The sequence below is a fragment of the Bacillus rossius genome, chromosome 2 (assembly GCF_032445375.1).
Source record: "Bacillus rossius redtenbacheri isolate Brsri chromosome 2, Brsri_v3, whole genome shotgun sequence".
NCBI lineage: Eukaryota > Metazoa > Arthropoda > Insecta > Phasmatodea > Bacillidae > Bacillus > Bacillus rossius.
The window spans coordinates 63,626,477-63,653,922 of record NC_086331.1 but is presented as its reverse complement, the minus strand read 5'-3'; the positions used below and the strand labels follow the sequence as shown (position 1 = coordinate 63,653,922).

Sequence of the window (27,446 nt, the reverse complement as noted above, 5' to 3'; positions counted from 1 at the left end):
GTATCGAACATAACACAATGTGAACATCACTTACGCAGCATACGAGAAGCGTCACATAAAAATAAATAAATATTACATTAATCACAACAAAGAAAATCACACTTTTTGTGGACTACACGTCTCTTTTGCAAATCTGTAATTCTAGTTAATTACCGCGCTGCGGAAAAATACTGTCATAACCCATCTCTCACGGCGCACTTAGTAGTATCAACACCTTTGTCTAGAGAATGTTAACAAAGAGTCCGAGGTTATCCCACGAAGAGTAACATTTCAACTGAAACAATTTAAACAGTGATCCGAGAGAAATATTGTGTTCTCTTTAAAAAATGTCTGTAAAACAGTAACACTACGGCCTATCCACCAAATCAACTTGCCAACGAACTGCGGTAACTTTTACCGCCTTTTGTTTCTCGCACCAAGAAACGACAATTCTCGTACTACACGCCATAAAATTCGTTCCCGTACAGATTACCACCCAAAGCTACCGGTTTAGAAGTGCCACTATTCTCTTACATCCTACAATATTGGTACAGCACAGTAGCATCTAGCATTCCACCGAGCCGAGACATAACGAGCGTTTCCGAACATGGGCTTGGCTATCACAACGACGTTATCGTCTATCGTTTCGAATTCCCGGATGGAAACTTTCATTTCCCGCACATTCCCGTATATTCCCGTATGATAAAAAATCCCCGTACATTTCCCGTCTGGTGGACACCCTGTTTGAACCATTCTGGTGTAAAATTTATTTTTAATTTTTTTATTTTAATTAACTTATTGCTGATTTTCAGGAATTTTTAAAAATCAAGCTTTATTAAAAAACTATAAAGAATTCAGTGATAAAACTTTCGCAGATAAATTTTCAGACACGGGAGATATGACTGTGACCATTATTTTATCTGTAATCATTATTAATTTAACGTATTTACAATTTGAATTTTAATAACTGAGCTGCTACGAAATTGTGTGATATTCATTTGCGAATTTAATAACATTCGCGTTTTCATTTGTAATTCAAACGCCAACATATCTGTCGGCTGAATGATTGACTTTATTTTAGTCTTTAGCTTATTGCAGTCGGACCTAAAGTAAAAACGTAGCTGTAGAAGTTTCCCCAACTTTTTGCAGCCAGTGCTCTCTCATTCCCACCCTGCCACAGCTTTCTGCCGTTTACGAAGGGGAGACGGGATTTCGCAGGAAACTGATATGAAGGTCAACGTACTCATTTTCAGTAGATAAGAGAACGTGTTTGGTCTAGCTCGGCGTATAATTGAATGGTTATTCTCTGTTATTATTGAGCACAGTGATTTAGCTAGATGTTTTTTGTTGTAAGCGTGAGATTTATTCAGGAATAAAATGCCAAAGAAACCTCCAACAAGCAGAGTACACAAAAGAACACAACTATCGAAAGCCATTAGAGCGCTTAGAAAAAAGAATAAAGAAAGATAAGAGATTATTTTACTATAGCTTTTTTTACCATACATTTATTTTTCAGAGTTGCGTATGTACAACGCGATGGACGCGATGCGACAACAAAAAGATGTGTAAAATTGTAAACATGCTTTTTTTACCAGCAATGCGTGAACCGTTCATAAACTATACTCAACATGTATCCGTATAATTACATTTGAATTTTTTTTATGACAGGCATCAATGTTAACAAGTTTATTAAGCCACAATAGACTTTTTTCCGAAAAATAAGTGTAGCAGAAAACACTCAACATAGTCTCACACAAAATCAGTTTACATGAATCCAGTTTTAAGAAGTAAGCTACGTAAATAATAGTTAAACATTATTTAATATCTGCTGGTAACGTTTCCAAAGTATCAGCTTCGCCTTCATTCACGAACAATATTCGTGAGCTTATTTATTTATTTTGCTGGCGTTTCATTGGTGACTGTTAGGACTGCAAAATTAGTAAACATTTTTCACCCTATCCTGAGTTAAATCTAAGTGTGCGCGGTTAGATGAGGACCTAGATGTGTCTCATGCTTACGCCTTTACACTCTACTCATGCGGGGTATTAACCATGCGCGTAAGGGCGCGTTGCCAATGACCTGTAGGATAGTCTCAACAATCCTCTATGGACTCGAAAAATGTCACCTGCTCATTGGCTACTTGACTTATGACAACTGTTTGTTGTAATGCCTGTGATTCATCGTTGATTTTGTTGAGGAGTTTTCAGTGATTCAGAGCCTCCCATTTAACTGTGGCCGAATTGAAGAAGCAGTACAAATGTTAAATGCTTGAATCCATAGCGAATGGAAACCACAAATATTTACTGATGTAGTGGTTGGTAAAAAAAAAATATTTTTCGTATCGCGTCCATCGCTTCGCGCCATGTTCCTATATTATATGGATTTACAAAATATAACGATTCATTTACGACACTTAAGATAAGGTGTGTAGGATTTTAAGAATTCACTTGAATTAATATTTAAGAACATATTTCAGGATAACTTGTGAAGACGCTCGTACAGACGGCACCGGTTGTGACGACTCATTGTTACCAGAGCAGGTCTCGTGTACACGAAGTGGCATGTAAAACCTCAACACAACTCGAAAATCAGTAAGTGTTACATTGAAATGTGTCCGCTACAAATGTTCAGGAATTATAATTTTGAAATCGAGTAGAAATATTCCTGCAATTAGCATTAGGTATATTTTAATAGACATTGAAAGCGAATCATTAAGTAGCTTCAAAATCCAAATACCAGAATACAGATAGTCTGTAACAATACAGACCTCACTGACTAGATATGGTCCAGATTGTTAATACTAACACATTTGAAAAAACTGACTAGTTACTGAATATGTTGAAATTTTGTAAACCTGTTACTTTAGATGATTGGTGATGTAATAATGTCTCTTGGAAACTACATAAGATTTTAACTGTTTTTATTTCTCCATAAATTCGCAAATCACCATGTCGGCCATTTTACGATCACGATTTAGTTCTTAAATTTTAAATTAGTTTATTTGTTGAGAGCCTGGTACAATGTGTCTGACCACTAAAGCGATCCGAGCCGCGTAGTGTATACTAGTGCGAGGTTGCCGAAGTAGGCTCGGGTCAGGAAGAATTTCGCTGTGAAGAAACAAAGGTTTTTAATACATGGAAAATTATCCCAAAGCCGAAAATTTGTACATTAGTAGAATGAACATTTCTTAGTAACACGTCAAAAGTTTAAGTACTGCCGCAAACCTTGTACGTCACACCAAAAACGAGCAGTTAAGTCCAAATTGACAATTTTTTGCAACGATCCACAATAATGGATATTGCAAATGCAGTTTATGGAGTAGACCGTCAGTATGGAACCCAAAATAATCTAGAAACATTGCCCTATCTGAGGATAGTGATAAGTAGCACAAAGTTTAAACATGTTTCTATAAAATAGACCATTTAAATCATTAAAGTTAACGAATTCACTTTCATTCAATTTTAAGGAAATATAAATACATCTTACATAAATTTAAAGAGCCCAACGTGGAAATCGCTTAAAGTAAACGTTGTTGCATATTTATTCATCTTTAAATTGGTATATTTTTTAAGTGTCTCATACAATTAGTCTGACCACTAAAGCAATCCGAGCTGCGTAGTGTATACTACTGCGAGGTGTTCGAAGTAGGCTCGGGTTGGGACGAATTTCGCTGTTAAGAAACAAAAATTTTTAATACATGGAAAATTATTCAAAGCAAAAATTTTGTACAGTAGTAGAATGAACATTTCTTCGTAACACGTCAAAAGTTTACCGATGAAACCTTGTGATCACACCAATAATGAGCAGTTGAGTCTTTAATGATAATTTATACAATGATCCACAAAAATGTTTCGTAAATTTAATAACTTTAATACTTTTTTAAGTCGGTTCTCATTATGGCACCAAAGTAATATAAAAGAATGTCCTACATGGTAATTGTGATAAACACATCAAAGTTTAAACGTCCTATTATTAAATTGGTAATTTTAAACATAAAAGGTAAGAAAAAAATATTTTTTTAATAGAAATTTGACTACATGTTACATAAATATGTTGTGCGTAGCATCAAAATCACTTCATAAAGGTTGTCTTTTTTTTTTTTAAGTTTTAAATGTGTATATTTTGAGTGTCTGGTACAAAAGTCTGACCACTGATGTATTTCAAGCTGCGTAGTGTGTGTGCAGCAGTGTTAAAGTCGCTCGTGCTGGGACGTTTTTTGCTTCAGAAAACTAAGGTTTTTAATGTATGGTAATTCCAGACTGAATTTTACTCTGAAAGAATAAAAGTTTCCTAACTACAAGTGATTTTTGCTGCAAACGTAGAAAAAAAATCTTCCAGGATGCGATTTGCTTAGGTAAAAATGTTAGTATGATCGACTCTTTAATTTCTAAATTATAAATAAATAACAACAATAGAACTTCCCAGAAAGTTGTGATAAACTGACGATATTGCGCGAGTAGCAGACCCGTACGTGACTACAGAGAAAGGCTATTTTCCTTGACCGTTAGGATTTCTGGGACGAACACCCTCTCACAGCTAGGGTCATAAAATACGGTCAAACTCTTGCAAAAACATCCACCACCGCTCTTTGCCACTAGCAATTCAACGAAGTCAGCTAGGCGCAGCACTCCAATAAATTAACTTAGAAAAAAAAATACTAAATATGTAATTCTATCAATACATTTTACAACAAAACTTATGTTTTATTTATTTTCTGGAAAAAATAATATTATCATACGAATTATGTTATAAAAGTGACAAAACTCAATAAGTACATTTACGGTGTATTGTTTTCTTCAATTGTTATGTAGTAAACTAATTTTATACAATTAAATATATATATTATAATTTAGGCTACATTAAAATTTTGCGTAGTTCTGATCGAAAATAATACAATGTATTAGAAATAAAAAATAATTTTATTTTTTGGTATTAAAATAATTTTTAATAACATTTTTGTAACAAAATACGAACACACATATATAAAACCAGAGGTCCTCTAGAATTTGATTTACAAATTCCAAGCAGAAATTGTTTATTGTTAATTTTAATGTATCAAAAATCATTCATATAAGAAAAAAGAATATGTATATCTCAATAGATGTAACATGAATACACCCTATCATATGCATTAAATATATTTTAAGTTATCCTTAAATAAGACCAAGTTTATTGAGTGTCTCAGTACGCAGCGTGCTTCGCAGCATGTTTCTAAGCACACCGGCCGTGAAAGATCAGTACGGCCGCAGTACACTGCAACGCTCGGGCAGCTTTAATGAGGCAACTAATTATGCTAGACTCTTTATAAATATACTATCTTAAAGCTAAAAGTATAATTATAAACATTTATTTAGACATTTTTTCGCATTGGGCTCTTCAAATCGGTGTAAATCGTATTTTTATCTGGATGGCAAAGATAAAAAAAATATATGTCGTGAATTAATAGCTTTATATCATATCTTAAATATTAAAAATTTAATTTTTTTTTCTTACATTAATGGGTGTATTACAGTTTCTAGATTATTTTGGTAAGTTTACGGACAGTCAAAATTAAAAACTGTATAAATGGGTAGCATTTTAATGGACTGATGTAAGTTGCTGTCACCTAGGACTTAAATGCAAATTTTCGGTGATAACGCACAAGGTCTACAGCGGTAAACTTTCGGTATGTTATTAAGCATAGTCAACTCTACCACAGTACAAAAATTCAGCTTTGGACAAATTTTTCACAGGTGCCTTTTTAAGTCTTGGTTTCCTGGAGTAACACGAAAGTCTACGCGGGGAAGGGCGGCTACCTGATCCGAGAATGAAGGATAGGGCGAGATGGGAAGCGAAGATAAGAGCTGGTTATTGCGGTTCGCTTTCCGTCCGTGTGTGTGTGTGTGAGAGAGAGAGAGAGAGAGAGAGAGAGAGAGAAAGGCGATATTGTGGAAGACCTTCGAAAGATTCCCGCTAGATGGCAGGCCTCAGAGCTGCAACATTCGACAACCTCCCCTCACGGAAGCTCTCTCGCCACTAACTTGCTAAATCTAACCCGCTAGCTTATATACGTGCTGGCTGGCCTTACAGTAGTAATAAACAAGCATTTATGAAACACTTAAGCTCATTTCCAACAAATTCTGACGAATGACTGTTTTTTGTCCTGCACCAATCCCCTTAAAGAGATGATCTATTTTCCTCCTCCTCCTCCTCCTCCTCCTCCTCCTTCTTCTTCTTCTTCTTCTTCTTCTTCTTCTTCTTCTTCTTCTTCTTCTTCTTCTTCTTAATCGGTCAGCCATCATGTAATCATCCTTATTAATATTCTGTTTTAATCCGCTGGATTATGCGGTGAATTGACTGCCGCATACCTGCCAACTTGTTAGGAGTGCAAACAGTAAGATTTCCAAATTAACAAATCTATAGCGTAAATCAGGCGCGATGTTTAAAATAAGTAATCTGGAAAACACGTGTTTATTTTGCATTGATAACACCACGTCTCTACCCAAAATACGAAAGTTAAATAAAAAGTTACTATAGTTTATTAAAACTCAACAGCTTGAATGCAAAATAAATGATTTAATACACATGTACACAAGTTAATGTATATATATATTTTTTTTTTCTTACAGAGATAGGCCTTTATCATAAGTCCTTTAGTTTCTTCCCTTTGGAGCACAAATCATAAAATTAAGTTCACTTTAGAGCATGTCATTACTATCAGTTCAGAAAAAAAATATCACTTCTTGCCAATGTAGTTCAATTTGCTAATTATGAGTTAATGTTAATATGTACACAAAACTGCCACACAAACACACAGTGTAGGTAAAAAACAGTAATTTATTCCCTACGACCACTTGACTGTGCACTGGAATTCTGCAGATACTGTACAGTAGCTCTTTTTAAAAAATCATCACTAAAAACTTGTTTGTAGCAAACTGGTGAGCTTCCACTCTTCAAAATGGTTATATCCTGCACTTTTCTGTTGCTCATCGATGAACTAAATTCTCTTTGTTTTTTTTTTTTTTGTAATACTGAACATTCTCCTACACTCTGCATTGCTATGGGGAATCAAAAGTATCGACAAAACAGTTTCTGAAATTCTGTCATATTTTAATTTTTCATCAACAGTGAGCATATTTCTTACTTCAGTCCATATAGTATTAATTCTCTCTTTTTTATTTATTACAATGCAGTTCATCCATTGCACCATCCATGCCTTCACCATCTCTGACTGGCAGTATGAAAGGAAACAAATCAATGAAATATTTCAGATTTGCAAATTTCGCATCACTGATGTCACTTATTTTTGCTACTTGAGCATTGACAAGAACTTCACTCTTCATGGGAAACTTATGCTTGATGCAGCGATTCTTACTACTGAGAAATTCCAATGTCCGACTTAACCCTATGCTATGACTATAGCTGAAGAGATGCTAGTATGCTTGATACTATATATTATAATCATTATTTTGCTAAACCATTATACGTAAATACAAAAAAAAACTTACTGCAAGATGAATATGCCATTTAAAAAAACTAAAGGAATATATTAAAACTTATGCCTATAACATACTGAACAACATATGTCTATATGCTACCACAATTTAACATTAAGACAAAAGCAAACACATTACACATAAGAGGTATAAAATAAATGAACAACCTTTATTACTGTAAGTATAAATACATAACAAGTGAAATACTTGAAAAGCATAACTTTACTTATATATTTTTAAAATAAAATACAAATAAATTACATATAAAAAACAGTAAATAATATGACTGTAAGTTAGTGCAATAAGCATACTTCTAATAAATATGCCTACAGCTTTGTTATAGTGGTAGAATTTGTGAATCCAAGATGACGTCTTTAGTAATAAAACTTCTTTTTAAATATCCCACCATCACCCAGTACTATAAATAAAAGATGGTGGACTTAAGAATTTTAAACATAACTAGTACTATAAGTTTAAACTTGGCGGCAGTAGTGAAAGAGATGGCGGCCTACAGCAGACAATATTTTTTTTAAATTAGGCACCAGTAATAAAGATGGTTGTCTTTTCAAATGTGGCATGCCTCTGCATAACCACTACTATAATGGCGTGCCCTTTAGTATTTTTGAAAGTGGCGCCAGTAATAAAGACGGCGGCCTACAGCAGCCAATTAAATTTTCCAAAGTTGGTGGCACTGAAAAAAAAAAGATGGTGGCTTCTAGCAGCCGACTTTATTTAAATTGAGACGGTAATAATAATAGCGGTAACAGTAAACAACTTATTTTTTAAATATGCCGCAAGCAACTAGTACTACAAGTTTAAACTTGGCGCGCCTCTGGGTGTACCACCACCGAACTGAAAGGATATATTCCTTATTTAATTCTTCCTCCCTCAACAGATGCTCTGGTCTAGTGGCTTGCATCGCTGCCTAAAAATCTGGGTCCCCTGGTTTGGAGAACAGTCGCAGCAATAAATATTTTTATTCTTAAAAATAACACCACACCAGTGCTCCTAGCTCCAAAAATATGAACCAAGATGGCCGCTGCCAAACCTGACGTCCACAGCATACAGCTCCGCACCACACCCACCTCGACACATGGTCACCCGGCCACGCCCACACACCCACCTACTTGTTCTGTGGTGCAACCTGTTGCTTTGTTGTAATCATTACCTCGTTCTCCCCCTGCCATTGTACTCAAGTATTTACCTCTCCCTACTCTTGAAATTAGGTTTAAACTGTCCATTATATTAATGCATGATAACATGTAGTTTGTAAAAAACAAAAATTTGGCATAAATAATGTACGTTTTTGACAGCCGCAAGAAGAAATATGCTGGTTTACCTAAGGTACATGCGCATAAGTCACTATTACAAATTCAGTCTATCTATTTAAAAATTTTGGCTACAGTATTTTTGTTGTTGAGGAATGTTGGAAATCTGGATTAGCATTTCTTAATACAAAAGATAGTTTTATATGGATCTGTAGTTCGTTCCATTTATAGTTTCTTCAAAGTATAGTCCCACAAATTTTGATCTTGCATATCGCTGTATATTATATCTACATATGTTTTGCAAAGACAAACAAAGTATTGCATTGTGAATCATAAGTCATAATCTATCAAACAGTACCTATTCTGTGTTTCAAAAAGCTGTGCTAACCTTAAAAGGTTATTTAAAACATGAAGTATTGAATCATGTGGCCTGTGCTAAGTAATTCAACTGCCAAAAAAACCCCTGTAAAATATTATGATCTATCTCGTAAAAAAATTATATTACGGTTGTTTTGCAAACATATTTATGGTAATTTCTTGAATGCATTGGTGGGAACGTGTACAACTTGCTAATATTTATGACTGTTTAATTTTTTACTGGTTACTATTTTTTTTTTTGGGCCATGACAGTGTAGTGACCAGAGCACTCGCCTCCCGTCTAGGCAATCTGGGTTTGATATCCAGAATTTCACATGTAAGAATCATGCTGAACGATGCCATTGGCCGGTGGGTTTTCTCTGGCAACATCCATTTACCCTGCGCATGCATTCCAATGATGCTCCATGCTCGCCTCATCTCACCACACTCACGTTTCAAGCTGACTGGGCATTTCTCCATCACCCCCCCCCCCCCCCTCACCAAGGATGGGCATCAGGCCTGTGCAGTGTCAGCCCTCCCTAGTTGCAATGCAGAACCTGCGAGAAACTGCTCTTACATATTAGTTTAAAATTATGGTGGATTCGTTAATGTCTGTTGCAAGAAACTTCCCTTTATATACTTGTACAAAATTAAAGTATAAAATTTGATAGTTAGTTATAAATACTATAATAAAGTTGATTAATTAGAACATGCACCTAAACAATATTTAATGATAAAACTTTTTTGGAATTTGTAATTAGGCTCTGTGATACTTTATTTTTGTTGTGTTTTTTGTGACAGCAAAATCAGGCATGAGAGTTAAAATTATAGTGCATTGCCTACATCCTTACATGTTCCTTGGCCCAACATTCCTTTCCTACTGGTCTGGTTTTAGACTTGCTACTTACAGTAGAATGTCAGAAAACAAGGGCGGAGAGAATGCGGGGCTGAGGCAGACGTTTCTTCCCCCTCTCCCTCCTCCATCCTCAAGTGTCATAGGCATCGACTGGTACTATAACCACGTGTGAAAATACTCAATTGAACTTGCTGGAATCATTGAATGTGCTGACTTTTGTGCAAATCGCAGGCCCAGTTTTATAACTTATGAGACTAAATATTATGAACTTTATACTCGCCAGTGTGTGTAGTTTGAATCATATTTTTTTTAGTATGCCTAAGAAATATTGTATTTTCAAAAGACTATAGGGCCTGTATTTAATTCAATGTGTGGTTTTACTTTTTGAGGAGAAAAGAGTTTCTGTTGATGAAGGAAGTATAGTCAAACCTCTATCTATCGAACTCGCATGTATCGATTGTCCGTGTTTATCGTATACTTTCTACGGTCCCGGCAAAATTGCCATACAACTAAGGTTAAAAAAGTCCGCTTGTACCGATGTTCGAATTATCGTTTTGTCCGCATTGATCGTTCAAAATATGTGGTCCCGTCACTATAAATTATAATAGATGATCGTTTAACCATAAAGATTTTGCAGAAATAACCATTTCTTAGAAAGAAACCGTCATAAAAACAGTAATGATAGTATACAGTAGTAAATATCACCTTAAATCTGCAGCCAAGTAATGGAGCACGTAAATATGAAGAAAAGACAAATGAACAACAACTTACGAAGAAATATGGATGATGTACCATAACTACAGTACAAACCCAATTGTTATCCTAAGATAATTACCATAAAAAGAACTAAAGATTCTTTGTCGATACCATAATTACTACAGAAGCACGAAAGCTACCACATTTGCACTACAATTACCGTAACAACCGAGATGTCTATTTACCGTGACGGTGATGTATTTATTTATGACATATTAAAATTAAAGAACATTATTGAAAAAAAGGATGTTAAATTTTTATATGTACGTTTGGCACATGTTGCGAAGAAATAATGCGATCTGAAATAATGCAGTACTACTACGAAAACTGAAAAGGGTACTCGTGGATTTTTAGGTTATGGCAGTCTCTCTCGTTTTTCAGTAATATCGGCCGAAAATTAACAAGCGTATCGGAAGTCGGCAGAAATGCCGATTCAATTAAATATTGGCAAAATCGGCTTCTTCAGGACAGCTCTACATTTGATGACATGAGTAAACATATTTCAGACTTCAGGATATTGAAAACGACTTTAATTTCCATGTAGATTTATTGTGCTTATGTTTTTTTTTGGAAGTGTAAATTGAATTAAGTAAAATACTTCCATTTTTATTTATTTTTCAACTGATTTAACTTTAATGACAAGTAACTGACATATTTCTGACACTAATTTTGAGGTTAAATATTATTTTTTAAAAATTCTTAAAAGTGAAGTCCACATCTATTGAATGTCCGCATCTACTGAATTTTTTTGTTGGTCCCCTGAAAAACGATAGATAGAGGTTTGACTGTAATTGGTCTGCACTGATTATTACAGAGTCAGTGAATTTGAAAACTTCTTGGGATGACTTAATGGGAAACAGAATTTTTAATACTACGTATGTTTTTGCATTCTTGCTTAGTTTGCAAGCTCAGCATACAAGACAATGTACAGCAGGGACATTAAAATTTACAAAATAAATCAGGAAAAGCTTTAAATGCCAGTGCTTACTGGAGTGTCATGGCTGTCATCATGAATTTAAAATAAGCAAAGAAAAACCTGGCAATGAAAAATTTAATGGTGCAGCTGCTTGGGCAGCTATTAATAGTGGAATCAGGTATATGCAGCTTGAAAATGTGCTGAATGTCCACAAAAGACCTGCTATAAGCAAAAATACATTCTTCAAGAACGAAATACATTTGGAAAAGGTAACTTAGTTTTTTACAATGATATTAAATTAATTCAAAAATATATGTAAAAACTCAAAATTACAAAGGGGCAAATATTTTCTTAAATTTGCAGATATGGAATGACTACTTGAAAACAACCATTATGAAGCAGATGTACTGAAAAGTAAAATAACTATGGAAAAAGGAGGTGTGGATGAACATGGTGTCCCCTTTGTTACCGTAATAGTTGATGGCGGCTGGAGCAAACAGAGCTACAGGCGTTAACTGCAACGTAGCATCTGAAGTGGTATTTTATTTATTTTCTTAATAGATAATTCATGACTTGTGACACATTACTATATGCAATGCCTTATAAAATTTGGTGTAGTATAAAAATGCTTTGACAGTTTTGTGGGGAGATATCACAAAAGAAGCATGAGCATTCAAAAACAAAATATGTTGCTTAGATTTTATTAACTTTAAACTGTGCAGTTAAGGTTACATAATTATGTAAATAAGTAAGCGTTTATAGTAGCTGTACATGCCTAAATGTTTCCCCAAACATTAGATATGTTTACTTATACTGCATATGGCAACTGTAGAGTTCCTGCTACAAATTAAAGAAGTGAGTTCAAAGAACCATATTGACACATTTTGCGGGTTATATTACCTTAGTGAGTATCCCTTAAAAGTATCCCACATCACCCTATGAGGAATTTGTTACTGAGCACAAATTAACAAACTAAGTATTTGCATCACACATCAATATTTATCCAAATCCTGCCGTAGTGTTTAGAGCTAATTTTAATTCTGTGGTGGAAAAAAAAGTTACAAACTGCTCTATGTAGAATATTTTAATGAGAACATTTCGTAACCTTTAAACAAAATGCTAGACTAAATATTACAATTACTGTCAAATAAATTAATACTTTTCATTTCATGTTGTAAATGCTAATTTACACAACACGGAGAAAAATTTTTTTAGACTATTTCCTTTAGTTAATTTAAAAATGCTAATAACATTCATTTTAATTAGGCTTTTATAAATTTACTTTCGTAATGTGGTGCATTTATTTCTGTTGCAGAACTAGGAACTGAAGGGGATCTGGTTTGTCTGCAATTGGCAAGCTAGCCTCCAAACCAAGGAAATCCGGGTTCGACTTACAGTTGGGGTGGACATTGGCTTTTCACATGCAACATAGGTGCGTACATTGCCGGTGATCGATACTTTTTCTCAGGTTACTCCTATGTCCACCACCCTTATGATCCACCACTGTTCAATCCCCAACCCGGAACATCTTCATTGGTGCTGATGTCGATAAAGTGCCATAAAACCTCTCATTTACTAATGAATATTCAGAAAATAAATTAATTTGATTGTTTTTGTAATTCTTTGTCATGTTTTTGTTAATATACAGCTCAGAATTATGCACTTAACTTTTAAAAACTTTCAGAATATTAGTGCAATGTGACTTACTTGCTAATGTTTTGTATAAAAAATAACTGTAAGCTATATTTATCTATATTTAATTTATTTTCAGGCAGTTATAATAGGCCAGATTACTGGTAAGCTGCTGTTTAATGGTGTCCGCAAAAAAAAAACTGCTGTATACATGTATGTGAGCGAGCAGCAACACAGAATGTCACTGCAAAACCTTATGTATGTTTTACGAATTCGGACAAGTGTAAGGCTTCAACTCCAATAGAGAACAATATTAATGTCAAAGGTTTCAAGAATAGTGAAGCAATGCATGGTGTGAAGTACAAGTATTTTTTTGGTGATGGCGACTCTAGTATTTATGTTACACTTATAAAAAATGTTTATAACGGGCACTCTATTCACAAAATAGAGTATTCTAACAACTGTGATAAGAACTACACAAGTGCTCTCCACAAACTTTGAGTAGACAAAAACTTCCCCACCAAAGCAAGAAGATCTTGAAATCATGTATTACTCATTTGACAGCTGCAGCAAGAGGTTCAAATTCTGGTGACAAGAGATGAAGAGCTGATTAAAGATTTGAGCAATGTCCCTTAACATTTTTTAGGTGAGCACTCTGACTGTCGTAAATACTTTTGTTCCCAAGAAAATATTTGATCAGGTTAAAAGTCCGGTAAACAGATTGGTTGCTAAAGCACCAAGACTCATAGAAGATAAAACAAAGTAACCAAGCAGAATTTTATATAAGTCTTCTGGCAAAGTATAATGCCAGTAGGAGGATAGACTTCACACAATGAAGATCATTCAAGCGCCGATGCACTGTGGCTGGAATGCAATTCCAGAAAGCCCACACTTGGGAGATGAGCCCTGACTGGAAGAAGTTCAGGAATGGTACACAAGAAGTTAATATAAAAAAGAATTCGCTAACACATGACTGTTACATGTTGTAAATTGGAATATTCTGGCATCGACAACACAGTTAAACGGCATAAAATCTTCACGCCTGCTAACGAAGACCATAAGCCTGATTCAAAGGTACCTGAGAATTTAAATAAAGTGCAACAAAAATGCTAGTAGGGAACATTACTTCAACACCACCTACCATATTATAACAACAGAATACATATTTGAAAGAGTGATAATTTTTTGTGCTTGAACTGCACCCTTAAGGTAACTCATCCTCAAGGTTAGTGGGACAATAACAATTTATGTACCTACTATGTGCCTATAAATTTAAAAGTTATATGGTGGGTTGGAGTTGATCAATTAATGTTTGCATTTCCAAATTTGTGCATGCTTCAACTGTTAAGCAAAAGTAATTGATTTTCAATAATAAGCAAAACAAAAAAGTGGTCCTTGGACCCACTGTTGTAAGAATACCCTTCCCCTCCCGGTAGATATGTCTTATGCAGTAGGGGCTTATTTGTAAATCTACAGAATGATATCAAAGTAATATTTATATATTAGTTTATATTATTTTATTTCTAGTAACTTTAATATCTAATTAGGTAGTTTATCTCTAAAATATCCCAGCAATATTAATGACACACTGGAAAGAGTAGATAATTAGATGCCACTTTCAACTTACTGTGCATGAACCTATAGAAAAAATATAAGTAGGTTGGAAAAAAAATAATCAAAATCTGTAAATCCTTAAATTCACCCTAATGTATGTTTTGACATAACTTCATAACAAATGAGGTGGTTAGATGCAAAGGAGTGGGTTTAAGATTTCTCCTGCCATTTAGCAAGTTGTCGTGAACTACCTATTATTCTGTTTTGAGAAAACAAGCCTGAAAGCCTCCAAAATATCCTATATTCACGTGTACCTATTTGCTTCTGACCACCTTAAATTACACTTAACTGTTTTAACGGCACCTTTTTTTGCAGTCTATGTTATAAAGAGTCCACGTCATATTTTAAATGTTTTGAAATAAAGATATTTGGTTAGTTAAAAAAAAATATGTTTTTAGTCAATCTTACTTAACACTTTTACGCAAATTAACTGCAGATATTACAGACAGTAATAACAAATCTAAGCATCATTACTATACCCTTCTTCGAAGACAATGTTAATCACTTATTACGCACTTACCAATTATTCATGCACAGGAAATTTGCACTTCAGTGACTACTCAAAATTTTATACTATGGCAATCTGGGACAAAAGAAAAATGTTTTTTTTTTTTTTTTTCCCCCCCTTAACATCTATGTCATGTCTTATAGAGATAGAAATGAGATTGGTATTTCTTATTTTTTCAAAGTAAAAATTAAGAAGAAAAAAAAGATTTTCATTACTACATTCTTTGAATGATATTGCAATGGGGAAGATTGATTTAAAGCAATTTCATGGACAAATGCCCCTGCTAGTAAACACTGGATGTTATAGAAAAACCTCAATAATGGACAATAAAGATGAATACATAAACACATGTACTAAAAAAGTGGCATTACTGAGTAAAATGTGACAAAGCAGTATTAAAACTTACAAATTTTGGTGGCTGCTTACATCCCCGAGGCTCTATCCTCAGTGACTGATTGTACAAGTAGTTGGCCACTTCAATGTCTTTCATGTCATCAAAAGGTGACAAATTTTCCAAGAAATTCTGCAATTAAAAATGAAATTACCCTAAAATTTTAACGTAGTGTTACATACATTAATTTACAGCTTGCAAGAGAATTAATGGTAAGAATTAAAAATATTCAGAACTTTTATTTCACAGGGTTTATGCAAAAATAAAATAACACATCAGCAGCTCTTTAAACATTATACAAAAATTACTTTATTAAATTTTCTAAACATACAGTAAACATCAAAAGAGATTAAAAAATATGGGAGAAAAACCTACATCTTTCTGCATAGCAGCACATCATGGAAACCACTGCTTCACAGATGCTGACCAATCCTTCTATTTCGTAACAACTTAGCAAATATATGAAAAATTTTGTAAACATATAACTTTATACATATGTTCAGAATCATAAAAAAATTTCTCTACAACACTTTACTTTCTATTGACTTAACCTGCACGTGCCACATTTACAAAGAATATTGCTGTCGTTCTAGAAGTAAAACAAAAAATTTAAGAAAAAAATATTTTTTAAACGCCAAATCTTTTGGATTTTAACACCCCTTGTATACAAACCAAAATAAAAAATTAAATTTTGAACACAATAAATACAAGTGGGAAAGATATGAAAAGACAAAGAGAACCAGAATATCCAGAAGTGATTGAATATGTGGAGAAATGGTTTAAGTAAGCGTGGAATTAACATTGTGATGCTAAACAATCCACATGTAGGTTTGAAAAACCAGCATGTTTCTTCCTTACATGTAGATCATTTAGTAACAAGGTGTCTTGTACAAGTAATTGTACTTACCCTTATTTTTGATTCAACAAACAGACAATATGGCTGATTTTGGTATTGCTGAATTTCTCCTGTAATTTCTGCAACTTTTCTCCGTTTACTGAAATTGATTAGTTCTGGTGAGTTTGGTAGGTAATCAGGATTTCCTTCTTCAGTTAGGAGTATGTTGGTCAAATACATACCTTAAAACAAATAATACCAGACATTTAAGGCACTTGCTAAAATTTAAAGAACATTTAACAATAAAAAATTGATGTGGATACTCTAAATATGATATGGTTATCCATAAATGGATTACTCTCTTTGTGGCTTATTCATGGCACCCATAAAACAAGTTTGATTCCAACGAAATCCCCATAAAAATGGTGGAAATAACAATGAAATTAACTTACAACATACCTGTTAGCCAACAGCAATTAAATATGTGTTAAAATGTCACTAACTGAAACTGTTAAGTCTCAGTAGTAAAACCAAACAGATAAAATTGAATAATAACTGCAATCAAAGTGGTTTCACATGACTTTGGTAACAGGTCCACATGTGACATTGCAGTATAATTAGATTCTTTGTTGAACATTGGCCCCTTTCTTCGCTTAGCTAGTAGAGGACCTGGCTGTCTCTGTCTAATAATGTCTTTATCTCTCCATTCTCACACATAAAGCTACTTAGTGCAGATAACCAAGTGATATACAATAAAAAAATTCATTGCCTCATACACACTACGTTAGTTGGACGTAGCTCAGTGTTTACCCTTATTTTTTACACTAGTACAGCTCTTTTACGATCTCATTTTATCCTTGACCGTCTATCTTAAGTAATATAACTCTCCATAGAAATTTCTTCAAACATAATTAAAAAAGTCAGAGAAAATGTGCATTGATAAAATATCTTGCATAGAGAAATTGTATTGTTCTACAGTTAAAAAAAAATGCTTCTAGCAAATTTTTATATAAATTGATTTGGTGAGAAATTATTGACATACACATAATAATTAAATTTTGAAAGTTGATTTTCTGCAACCAGCAAATGTTCTGCAATGGCTTAGGACCATAAAATTGCTGAAAACTTAAAATTAAGTTTGTTTTCACCAATTTTATCTCGTGTAACATAATATTTTTTAACGGTTTCACTTTTAATAATTCATTTACATTATTATCTAAATTATTTGCTACAATCTTAATTATAAATGAAGTATTAAATAAGTTATGCCCTATTTAGCATTCCAAAATGCTTGTTCAGACCAGGGGTAAAAAAACCCTTTCAGTAAATGAAATTTTTGGACAGTGAACCATTTTTTGAGTTTCATTTAAAGTAGTAAATTTTATAACCCAGTATGAAATTGCAATGCACTTGCATTACAATGGACAATAGTATAATATCTTATACTCAAATTAAAATTCTATAATTGTTACAAAAACACAACGGTACCTGACAATTTATTTCATCGTCTTCGCTAATTTCACTTAGAGATCTGTCTGATGTGGGTTGAAATTTCCCTTCCTCGATTGTCTTCCTTCAACAGTGCCATCTCTTTTAAGCATTAACCAGTAGTCTGCCATCATCTTTACATCCTACCTTCCCTGGTATCTCTTTTCCATGTCCTGCATGTCCTAGTGAAAACGTTTGCCTTGTTATTCACTGACATCGCTGAGATTCGCAGGGAAAAAATCAATATGTGAATGTAATGTGCCAATCATGTGCATTATAGACACCCTTTTTTTTTTATAATTGAGTTTTTTAAATTATTTTTTACTTAAATTCTTTGCTCCCTACCATTTTATTCAGCCCAGTGTACGGCCGGGCCAATTCTTTTTCAGCGTGTTTATTTCCCTCCCCCACCCCCCCACACCGTCCGGTTCACAACTTCACCAATGCTACGTTGTGACTTGGAGTGCTGCTTAAAGCGCCCCGGTCCCATAACCCAGCTTGCTGTCATGTACTAAGTCTCGTTACACGAAGCCATTTCGTGACCAAACTTGTGGGGGCAAGCTGACATTCAGCCCCTGGTGACTTCCCCGAAGTCTCGCAATCAGCAAGCTTGGACAACCAGTCTGGTCAAATTCTCGGTGCGGCAGACACGTCATGGTGTTTCGTCGCCTCGGTTCTCACGAACCTTGCAGAATTTCCCCCGCTCTCACCAGTCCCCTCGTCCAGAACCCAGGCCGGGTCAGTCACTGGTCATAACCACCCCCTCCTCTCTAGGCCATGGAGGTCATAACCCACAGCCGCTCTCACACTCTCGTCTGCACACCCTGCCGGCGACGAGAGGGATTAAGATGCGCCGGACTGCTAAAAGACGTATCCACGATCCATCTAGCGGAAGCGAGAGACACTAACCCCTCCCTACCATTCTGGCTGTCCACCTGATGGCAGCACTGTCGCGCCCATAAGAACAATGTTCAAGCTGAATCGACCCTCGACCTGACCGCTCGCCGGGCGAGTTGAGTTCCCCACTTCCCCGTCCAGAGCGTGCTGGCCAAGGATGCCAACTTCGAGTGTCTATGGCGACGAGCGCCGATGAATACCGAAGGCTCCCCCCCACCCACTTTCAAGGGAGACTTGGCCTTTTAATTTAGCACCCCAACCGCGCCCCGAGGTCATTTTTTCTTAGGGCAGCCAACTGCAAACGTCTCCAGTCAGCGACTCTCCTGACTTACGCGAGAATTAGAAGATCGCCGATCAATCATTTGGAATGTAGTCTACTACATTTAAGGCCTCAAGTGCCGATTTACTATTTTTAGCCTTTAGTCTGCCCTAAGTAGTCGCCAGTTAAATTTTTTTTCTTATTCTTCTACCTACTTTCTTCGTAACCATCATGGTTTCCAAAGCCAACCTTGTGCTACCGCATCGGTCTACGAGGCGGCAGCCAGGCAGCTGAGTTCTCCCCGCAGTGTGCGGGTTCGAGAGCACCCCTGGAACCCAGTTCGTTCTAGAACATCCCACATCAAGATTTTGGCCCAGCAGTTTCATAACAGCCAGTGAAACGCCTTCGTCATTTTACTATCTCTCTCTTCTCGTCGTCTGCGGCTCACTATGCTTTACCGCCAACATATTAAGTCTACCTAACACCCGTGCCAGTTTATAGTCGTCTTTATTTGGTTATTTCTATTGATTTATTTTATATTTCACTACGGAGAGGCGTAACAGTAAGAAGTGAAGTTTCACACTCATGTTACATCCTAATTTCATTAAATCCTCCAACATTTCTATAATTATTCTTTTGTACTCTGGATGTTTTTTGTTATCTCAAAAATTGCCCACAACTGCTTTAAAAGAAACCCAGGCCTTTGTTTTCTACAGGATTCATTGTATTTTCGAACATACTGTCTTTCATTAATTTCTGATCTGCGGTCCCACAAAGTCACCTTCTTTCAGTTTTGCATAAGATATTTTCAGAAATTTTGTTACCAAATACTGGAAGCAGTCACCTTCTTTTGGAAGTGCTTTAGTGAACTGCTTCATTAATCAGAGTTTAATGTGAAGTGGAGGTAATAGTACTTTGCTTTGTTGAACAAGTGGTACACTTATTATGTTCTGTGAACCGGGTTGTAGGGATTTTCTTTTGGGCCAGTCAGTCTGCTTCCAGTGTTTGTCTTTGGCTCTGCTGTCCCATTCATAAATAAAACATGGAATTTTTGTGTATACAGATTGTAGACCAAGTAGCATACAAACAACTTTTAAATCACCGCAAATTGTCCAAGAATGTTTTTCATAGTTCACACATTTTAGAAGAATTTTGAGATTTTCATATGTTTCCCTGAGATGCACTGAATGCGCAATGGGTAATGAACCAAAGAAATTTCCATTATGTAAAATTACAGCGAGTCTTATTCTTTAAAGAATTTTATTAATTCCTATTCTCAAGTCCTATACTAAGAGGTAGTAGGAGATTTTTTGCTTTCAACCTTGATCCAAGCAAATGAGCAGTATTCTTTGTCAGATTTAAGTCACGAGTTAAATCATTAAGTTCATTATGAGTGAATAATTTTGGCGCAGAATTTTACTTCCAACTTCGCAGGTAACAATTCAACAGCCAAGACTACACATTTCTATTAAAACCACTGTTTCATAGAGTTCAGCGATTAGGTAGTAATAATAATAAAAAAATAAAAACTCAGAATATTTTATTATTCCATATTTTATAAATATAAGATATAAGCAATATATTTTATAATTTTAATTTGAAAATTAGATGTAACTAACCATTTAAAAAAGATTATTTACATTATAAAATAAATTAAATTTTTTTTACATAGTCAAGTTTATTTAATTAAATAAATAAAAAATAGCAGTGACACTCATTGTCAGAGGTGGTAGACACCAGTTCCGGTAAATATCAATATACACACACGCATGCGCACGCACACACACACACAGTAGAACCTCAATGATACGTTCTCCCGTGTCATACGCCGATTAATTTTGGTCCCGCCGAAAGTACTATATTTACAATGGTTTACTTTCCCGGAACATACACTTATAAAATCATTAATTTCCCGTTTCATACGTTTTTACGAAGCGGAAAAGCCCAAAATTCACAAATTTTTTTGTTATATTCCTCCTGATAAACTACGTTTTAATGCTTTTATTTTGAAAAACGTTCATTGTTTACATTTGCAAACGTAAGAAAATAACTTTATCACACCATAGATATGGATATTATCAGGAAGACTGTGCACTTCGCTAGTAGCATCTATGGCCAGCATCAAGTGAGACTAGTGGCGCAAACTAGCAATGATTATGAAAATGGTGCACGCGCATTACCAAGGCACGGATCTCATATTTTGTGCATTCATTAATATTTGAACTGAATATACCCGTTTGTTATTGTTTTCTTACGTTTGGAGTGTTTTGTATTTTACGTTTCTCAAGTTAAAAATATTATTGAAAATTGTTCTGTTGCATAAAGTTGTTTGTAAAAAGAAACAAACAAGCATAAATTTCTGATTTTCTTTTTACAATAGCCTAATTTTTTTTAAATTTCTAATTTAGGCTTGGTGACTTTTCCTGCCCTCCAAGAAAGGACTTCATAACATTTTGTAAGGCCTCTGTTTCTCATGTCAGCTTTACTTGATTATGGACTGTATTTTACATTTCTGGTGGTTTTATTATATGTATGTATATATAATTATGAATTCATATCTTTCATATAATGCAATTATTTACACATTATGTATTTAAGTTTAATCTGACATTGTGCTGGTATGCTAGATTGAAAAAAAAAATTATTATTGCCATTCCCTTTTCATACACTTTCCCGCATCATACACCATTTTTGTGCCCTCCGTTGAAAAGTTTATGACAGGGGTTCTACTGTATATATGAATCCTGGGCAAGGTGTTCTGTGGTTCGTTGTTACTATAAGGGGTAAGGGGGTTAGGCTGGGTTGAGTGAAATCAGAGTGCACATTTAACAGTTGGGAATCATGATGATGCTTGAGGTTAAAATTGGGATTAATTGTAGAGATACATACACAAGTATACTAATCAGTATGTTTAAATGTGAATTTTTCATTGCTGACATGTATCAAAATAAGAGAAAGAACAACAAAAACCAATAAAACTCACAGAAAAAAAAGAACAAACCTAGGAACAAAAAAACTTAGCAATCATTGAGCCACAAGAAAAATGACAGAACAAAACAACAAAATGATTGAATATTTCAACAGCAAGTACTAGAATAAGATAACAAACACTTGTCAGAATATCAGCCACAACAAAAAAAAAAATTAATAATACAGCAAATAAATGTGTGTTATCAAAAAACTGAATTTTTTTTTCAAAAGATAATCACATAGAAGCGGTTGTTACCACTCACCACCTCTGGCTAGCTCAAATTTGGTGATGAGTGGAACATACAGGTTGCAGGTCACGAAGAAAGAAGAAATTTATACACAAAGTTTGATGTATTACCGGTTTTATTTATTTATGTAAAAATCACACTATATTCGGAACAGAATACGTAAAAAATAAATGTACTTAAAAAATATATAAAACACTGAGCAATCGCCCGGCCAGGGCCTGCTCCGCCCGCCGCCCGAACAACCGCTCGGCCTGGTGCTCGGACAATGACTGAATTACAGCTTTCCTTCCCTTTGTGCGGGCAGTGTTCTGGGCTCCTCAGCCAATCACAGCGCATGGCAACAAAAGCTTCCACAAAATGCTTACTTCTGTTCCCACGACGCAGCGATTTTGTCTCTTTCTCACACTACCGTGACCGTGACTCACACGCCTAGCGTGTGAAACAAAGCTTCCGTCGTGGAAAAAACGAAGGAGAATTACGTCACATGCCTTTCCACACAAAGAAGCCAGCAAAAAAAAAATTACTTCAAAAATAAACTTATTCATTTTAAAAATAAAAACAATAAACTCGGAGAATTACGTTCACAATAACTTCTGAAAGGGAAAAATCTTTAAATCTAACCTGAAATATGACAAAAAATTTATAACAAATTATTATTGCTGAATGGCATGAGGAAGGCTGTAAATTGTGTTGTTACACGGTGACCAAAAAAAACTACCCAAAATCATTGGACAAAACAAATCAACAAATACAAAAAATCAACTAAGTAGGATAATAGGAAAAAACACATGATTTCAAATGTCCCAGGGCCTGAAATTTCTCTCTTTAATAAGGTGAGACACTGAATGCAGCAAAAAATCTCAGTTACTCATGCAGTAATGCTGGGGAGGGGATGGGGGAACATGCCCCCTGAAATCATAAAAAAACATATCATTCCCACAAACAAATAGAAAGAATTTGAAAGCAAACAGCGGGCCACTTGGTTATGTATCTACGACCCCCCCCCCCCCCCTTTTTTCCGCAAAACAAAATTATGTGTATACTCCTGATCATAGTAGACAAAAAATAAGGTGAAAGAACTTGCATTTTGGCACTGTCTTAAGCACACCGTAAAGAAGAAGTATTTACGTCCTGTGTGATTTTTAGGTCCTAACTTTGATTTTTGATATTATTTGTTCTTCTATCATTGATTGAAAATTATTGTTCTGTTTGTTATTTTTTTCCAAATTGTTTAAAAATAATCATTTCTTGAAAACTTTTTGATAATTTTCTGTCAAGGTTAGTTACCTTTTTATGTTTGGTAATTGAAGAAAAGTCCATTTGAATACAAATGACTAACCATAGTGTCTCCAAACTAGAGTTTTGAAATTCCCATCTTTTTCCTGGTTGTTCAGGATATTTTTTTTTAGTTTTCCTGATTATTAGTAAGATGGAAGTTTGGCCTTTATTAGACAAATATAGAAAATGTGAAGGGCGACAAGTAGCAGGTGATCCGTTGGGATGTCAAAACACACAGACGGACAAGATATTAAGGCGTAAACTAGACGGAAAAAACTGCGGAAAATAAAAGCCTTGATTGTTGGTGGGTGCATCCAGCCTAGTTCATTTTATTAAAACTTTGGTCACCATACTTTCACAATAATACATTGTGGATTAAAAATAACCACAAGTAATCAACTGCATTGTTAGTAAATCCCATGGGAATTTTTTATGTAACTTACAAGTACAACGATTGATTAAAAACATAAAGTAGAGTAACAAAGTCAACACCTTTATAAGGAAGAAGTAACATGGTTACTCATTGTTTAGTCAATTTTTGTAAAAATTCAGTTTTTAATTTGTGTTATTCTAATTATTACAATATTCTATTTCAGATTATTTTAAAAATTAAGTAAATTATAGGTAGTATATTTACACATGCTATAAAGCTGTGTGTTTATTTATTCAAATTCCTATGTCCCCACACCCTATGAAATAAGTCATAGTGACACCCATGCCCATAGCATATTTAACAGTCACATAAAACATGTATGACAACAGGCAAACCACATGTCGCGATCCAGCAGACTGACCTGCCGATAACGCCGTCACAAGCGTGGGTAACACACACACTCATTTACTTTGCTCCGTCTAACAGAATAAGGTATGTTCCAGTCTGAAACCCACCATGTGATGGCTGCCACAATTTATATTGTCGGTCGTCTATTAGGGACCTTGGAACCCCTAGTGGCATATGCAAAATTGAGCCTTTTCCGGTCCCCAAATGAAAACAGAAGTCGGAGTTTGTTTAGCGAATTTCAAGAAACACATTTTAAATTCCATAACTCTCAACCCTTTGCCATCGCTTGCATATGCATATACATTGTGTGTGTGTGTTTTGTGTTGTGTTATGTTGTGTTGTGTGGTGTGGTGTCTGTGCGTGGGTGTGTTTGTGTGTGGTGTCTGTGCGTGGGTGTGTTTGTGTGTGGTGTCTGTGCATGGGTGTGTTTGTGTGTGGTGTCTGTGTGTGTGTATCTGTATGGGTCTGTGTATGTGTCTGTAAGTCTATGTATGTGTGCAAGTACATGTAGGTGCATGAGAAAGTGTGTGTGTGTTAACTCAAAATATTTCAGAGTTCTGAGGTTCCGAGATATTTATGCAACCACAGACAACTGCTTACGGGTGCTGTACACCATTGCGTATACTACATGTAATAGCAGTAAGTGGGATTACATTATGTTGCAGATAACTAACTATTTTGTGGACAGTCTGTTAATTCAAACAAGCAGAGGGAGGGTGTTTTTTTGTCTGCCATTTGCCGAGGTTACAAAGCCCTATAAGACCGCCATGGAAAAAAAGGATGGTTTTCTCTGGTGAGGATGTGAAAATATAGTTGATAGTTGAGGAAATTTAAGGTACCTGTTGCGCAATACCACGAAATGTTGCAGCTGATACTGATATACACCTCGTATAAATATTACCCTATGTTAAGCTACCTACCATTCATTACAAAACACTTTCTTTCCTGAAACCATATAAAATGCATTCTATGTGGAACATTTTTGAAGGGTAAAGTATTCAGAATGGCATAAATAAACACAAAAAAACCAAACAATTATCCTTGTGTGCGAATACGTACACTAATTTATGATTATCTGGATCTATGAACACATTTGCAAATGTTAAGGTGCATCAGGTATAACCAAGTGATAACTTTCATCAAAATCAACGTAGTCATTAGAGTTAGGATGTATGTTGCCAAGGTTTCAAAAGATAAGATTTATGTCAATCATCATGAGCCACGAGCAATAGTGGTAGCCTTGATAATGATTATTCATACTGATATACTTAGGTAAATTTTGTAAAAGGACAAAACCTGAGCAACTAATTACTATCATTCACAAGTAATCCGATGTGCTGACCATGAAAAAACCAACTGCTGCACAAACAACTCTCACAGAATATATGTTTACTTTAATTCTAATAGTTACACAGAAAACCAATACGTAAAACCCTGTTATGTGACCCCTGATGGTTCCCGGGAATATGGTCAGAATAGGACAGGAGGCGGGGGGGAGGAGGGAGGTCGCAACAAACATTTTTGACAGACTGACTCACGATAAGTATGGTGATACCCATACTTCATGGCATTATATCTGTACTCAGAAGCCTTGTGAATCAGTCACAGTCAGGCGTCATGTTCGGTAAGGAACTTTTGAAGGCTATCAAATCCAGAGTTCCTAACCCAAAGGGAATCAATGAATATGCATTTTCAATGATTTAAGATCCTCGCTTCAAGGATGTACTATTGGAATGTCATGAAAAATCCCTAATGATTACAAAAATGAAGCAAGAGATTTTAAAACTAATGCCAGCTGATTCTGAAAATAGATCTCCAAAGCCATCATCATTATCATCCGTGATGAGTACTGACAACACACCCCAGACATCATCTATTTGGGAAAGTTTTGACAATCTCTTTGAAAGTAAATCAAGCACGAGTGATGGAATTACAATTGATGATGAATTTATGTTGTTTTTCAAAGAGAAAGCTGATCGCTCTCTGAAGTGGCAAGGTAATAAAACAATATACCCACGACTTGCACTGCTCTCACTCAAGTTCTTAGGTATTCCTGCTACACAAGTCAGCAGTGAACGTGTCTTCTCTGCAGCTGGAAATGTTTCGAATAGACGGGAATCACTGACCCAGTTCCATGTTGAAGAACTTACATTCTTGCACAATTTTATAATAAAGAAGTTAAGAAAACTAATGAACTTATGTTGAGTACTCATGTTATGCCTGAATTTTTTTGTCTATTTTAAAGTGTAAACTATTATTACTTGAAAAAATAACTTTAAAAACAATTCAAATAAATGTTACTTGTATTACTCAAAGTTCGGTTAACTTCAAGACCAATAGTTCGAGTTCAGTTCGAACTTGAAAATTGCAGGTTCGCACAGCCCTAATACATAGTAATACCATTAACACAGTTATTATTTCATATGAGCTTAAAGAATAAAAGAATTATTCTTACATATGAATCATCATAAATGGTAAGTTATAAATGTAGTACTGAAAGATAATCAATTCATTTTTACTAAGATTCACTTTCCCCAGCAAATCTAACAAAACAGGCAAAAGGTTTCTTTAGTGTAAAAATTTAAGTGACAGTGAACTCAAATATCAGAATGCTTACCAAAGAAAGGAACACAGGGAGGGTTAATAGATCGCAACTTCTCTTGGTATTTGCGATAATGGTCGTTATACATTTCTTTGACCTCTTCCAGTGCCCGGTCCAGTCGACGACCACACACTGCCTGCTGTAAAGTAGAAACATTTAAGTTATATAATGCGTTGTTAAAATTCATAACACCACTTAGATATTAAATAACCTTTTAATTTCCAAAATACAGTTCTTTTAAATAACTTTAATGCTTCTCCTTCTTCCAATATACATGTTCTGTTTGTAGCATCGCATGCCACTGCCCTCCCCAATATTACAGAGTATTCTTTGGAC

The 27,446-nt window shown here is 35.0% G+C and overlaps 1 protein-coding gene across 4 annotated transcripts in view; it reads right to left on the bottom strand.

Annotated features, from left to right (window-relative positions):
• Positions 1 to 27,446, bottom strand: part of LOC134529327 (protein son of sevenless) — a 386,073-nt gene that overhangs the window by 100,881 nt on the left and 257,746 nt on the right. For all 4 annotated transcript variants that reach the window (XR_010074532.1, XM_063363274.1, XM_063363275.1 and 1 more), the window contains exons 19-21: positions 27,126 to 27,249; positions 16,660 to 16,829; positions 15,768 to 15,884 (exon numbers count right to left, since the gene is read on the bottom strand). Coding sequence is in view for 3 of the 4 variants with exons in the window: in XM_063363274.1 (XP_063219344.1) it covers positions 15,768 to 15,884; positions 16,660 to 16,829; positions 27,126 to 27,249 (411 nt within the window). In the remaining variant the exon portion in view is untranslated. The remainder of the gene's footprint in view (positions 1 to 15,767; positions 15,885 to 16,659; positions 16,830 to 27,125; positions 27,250 to 27,446) is intronic.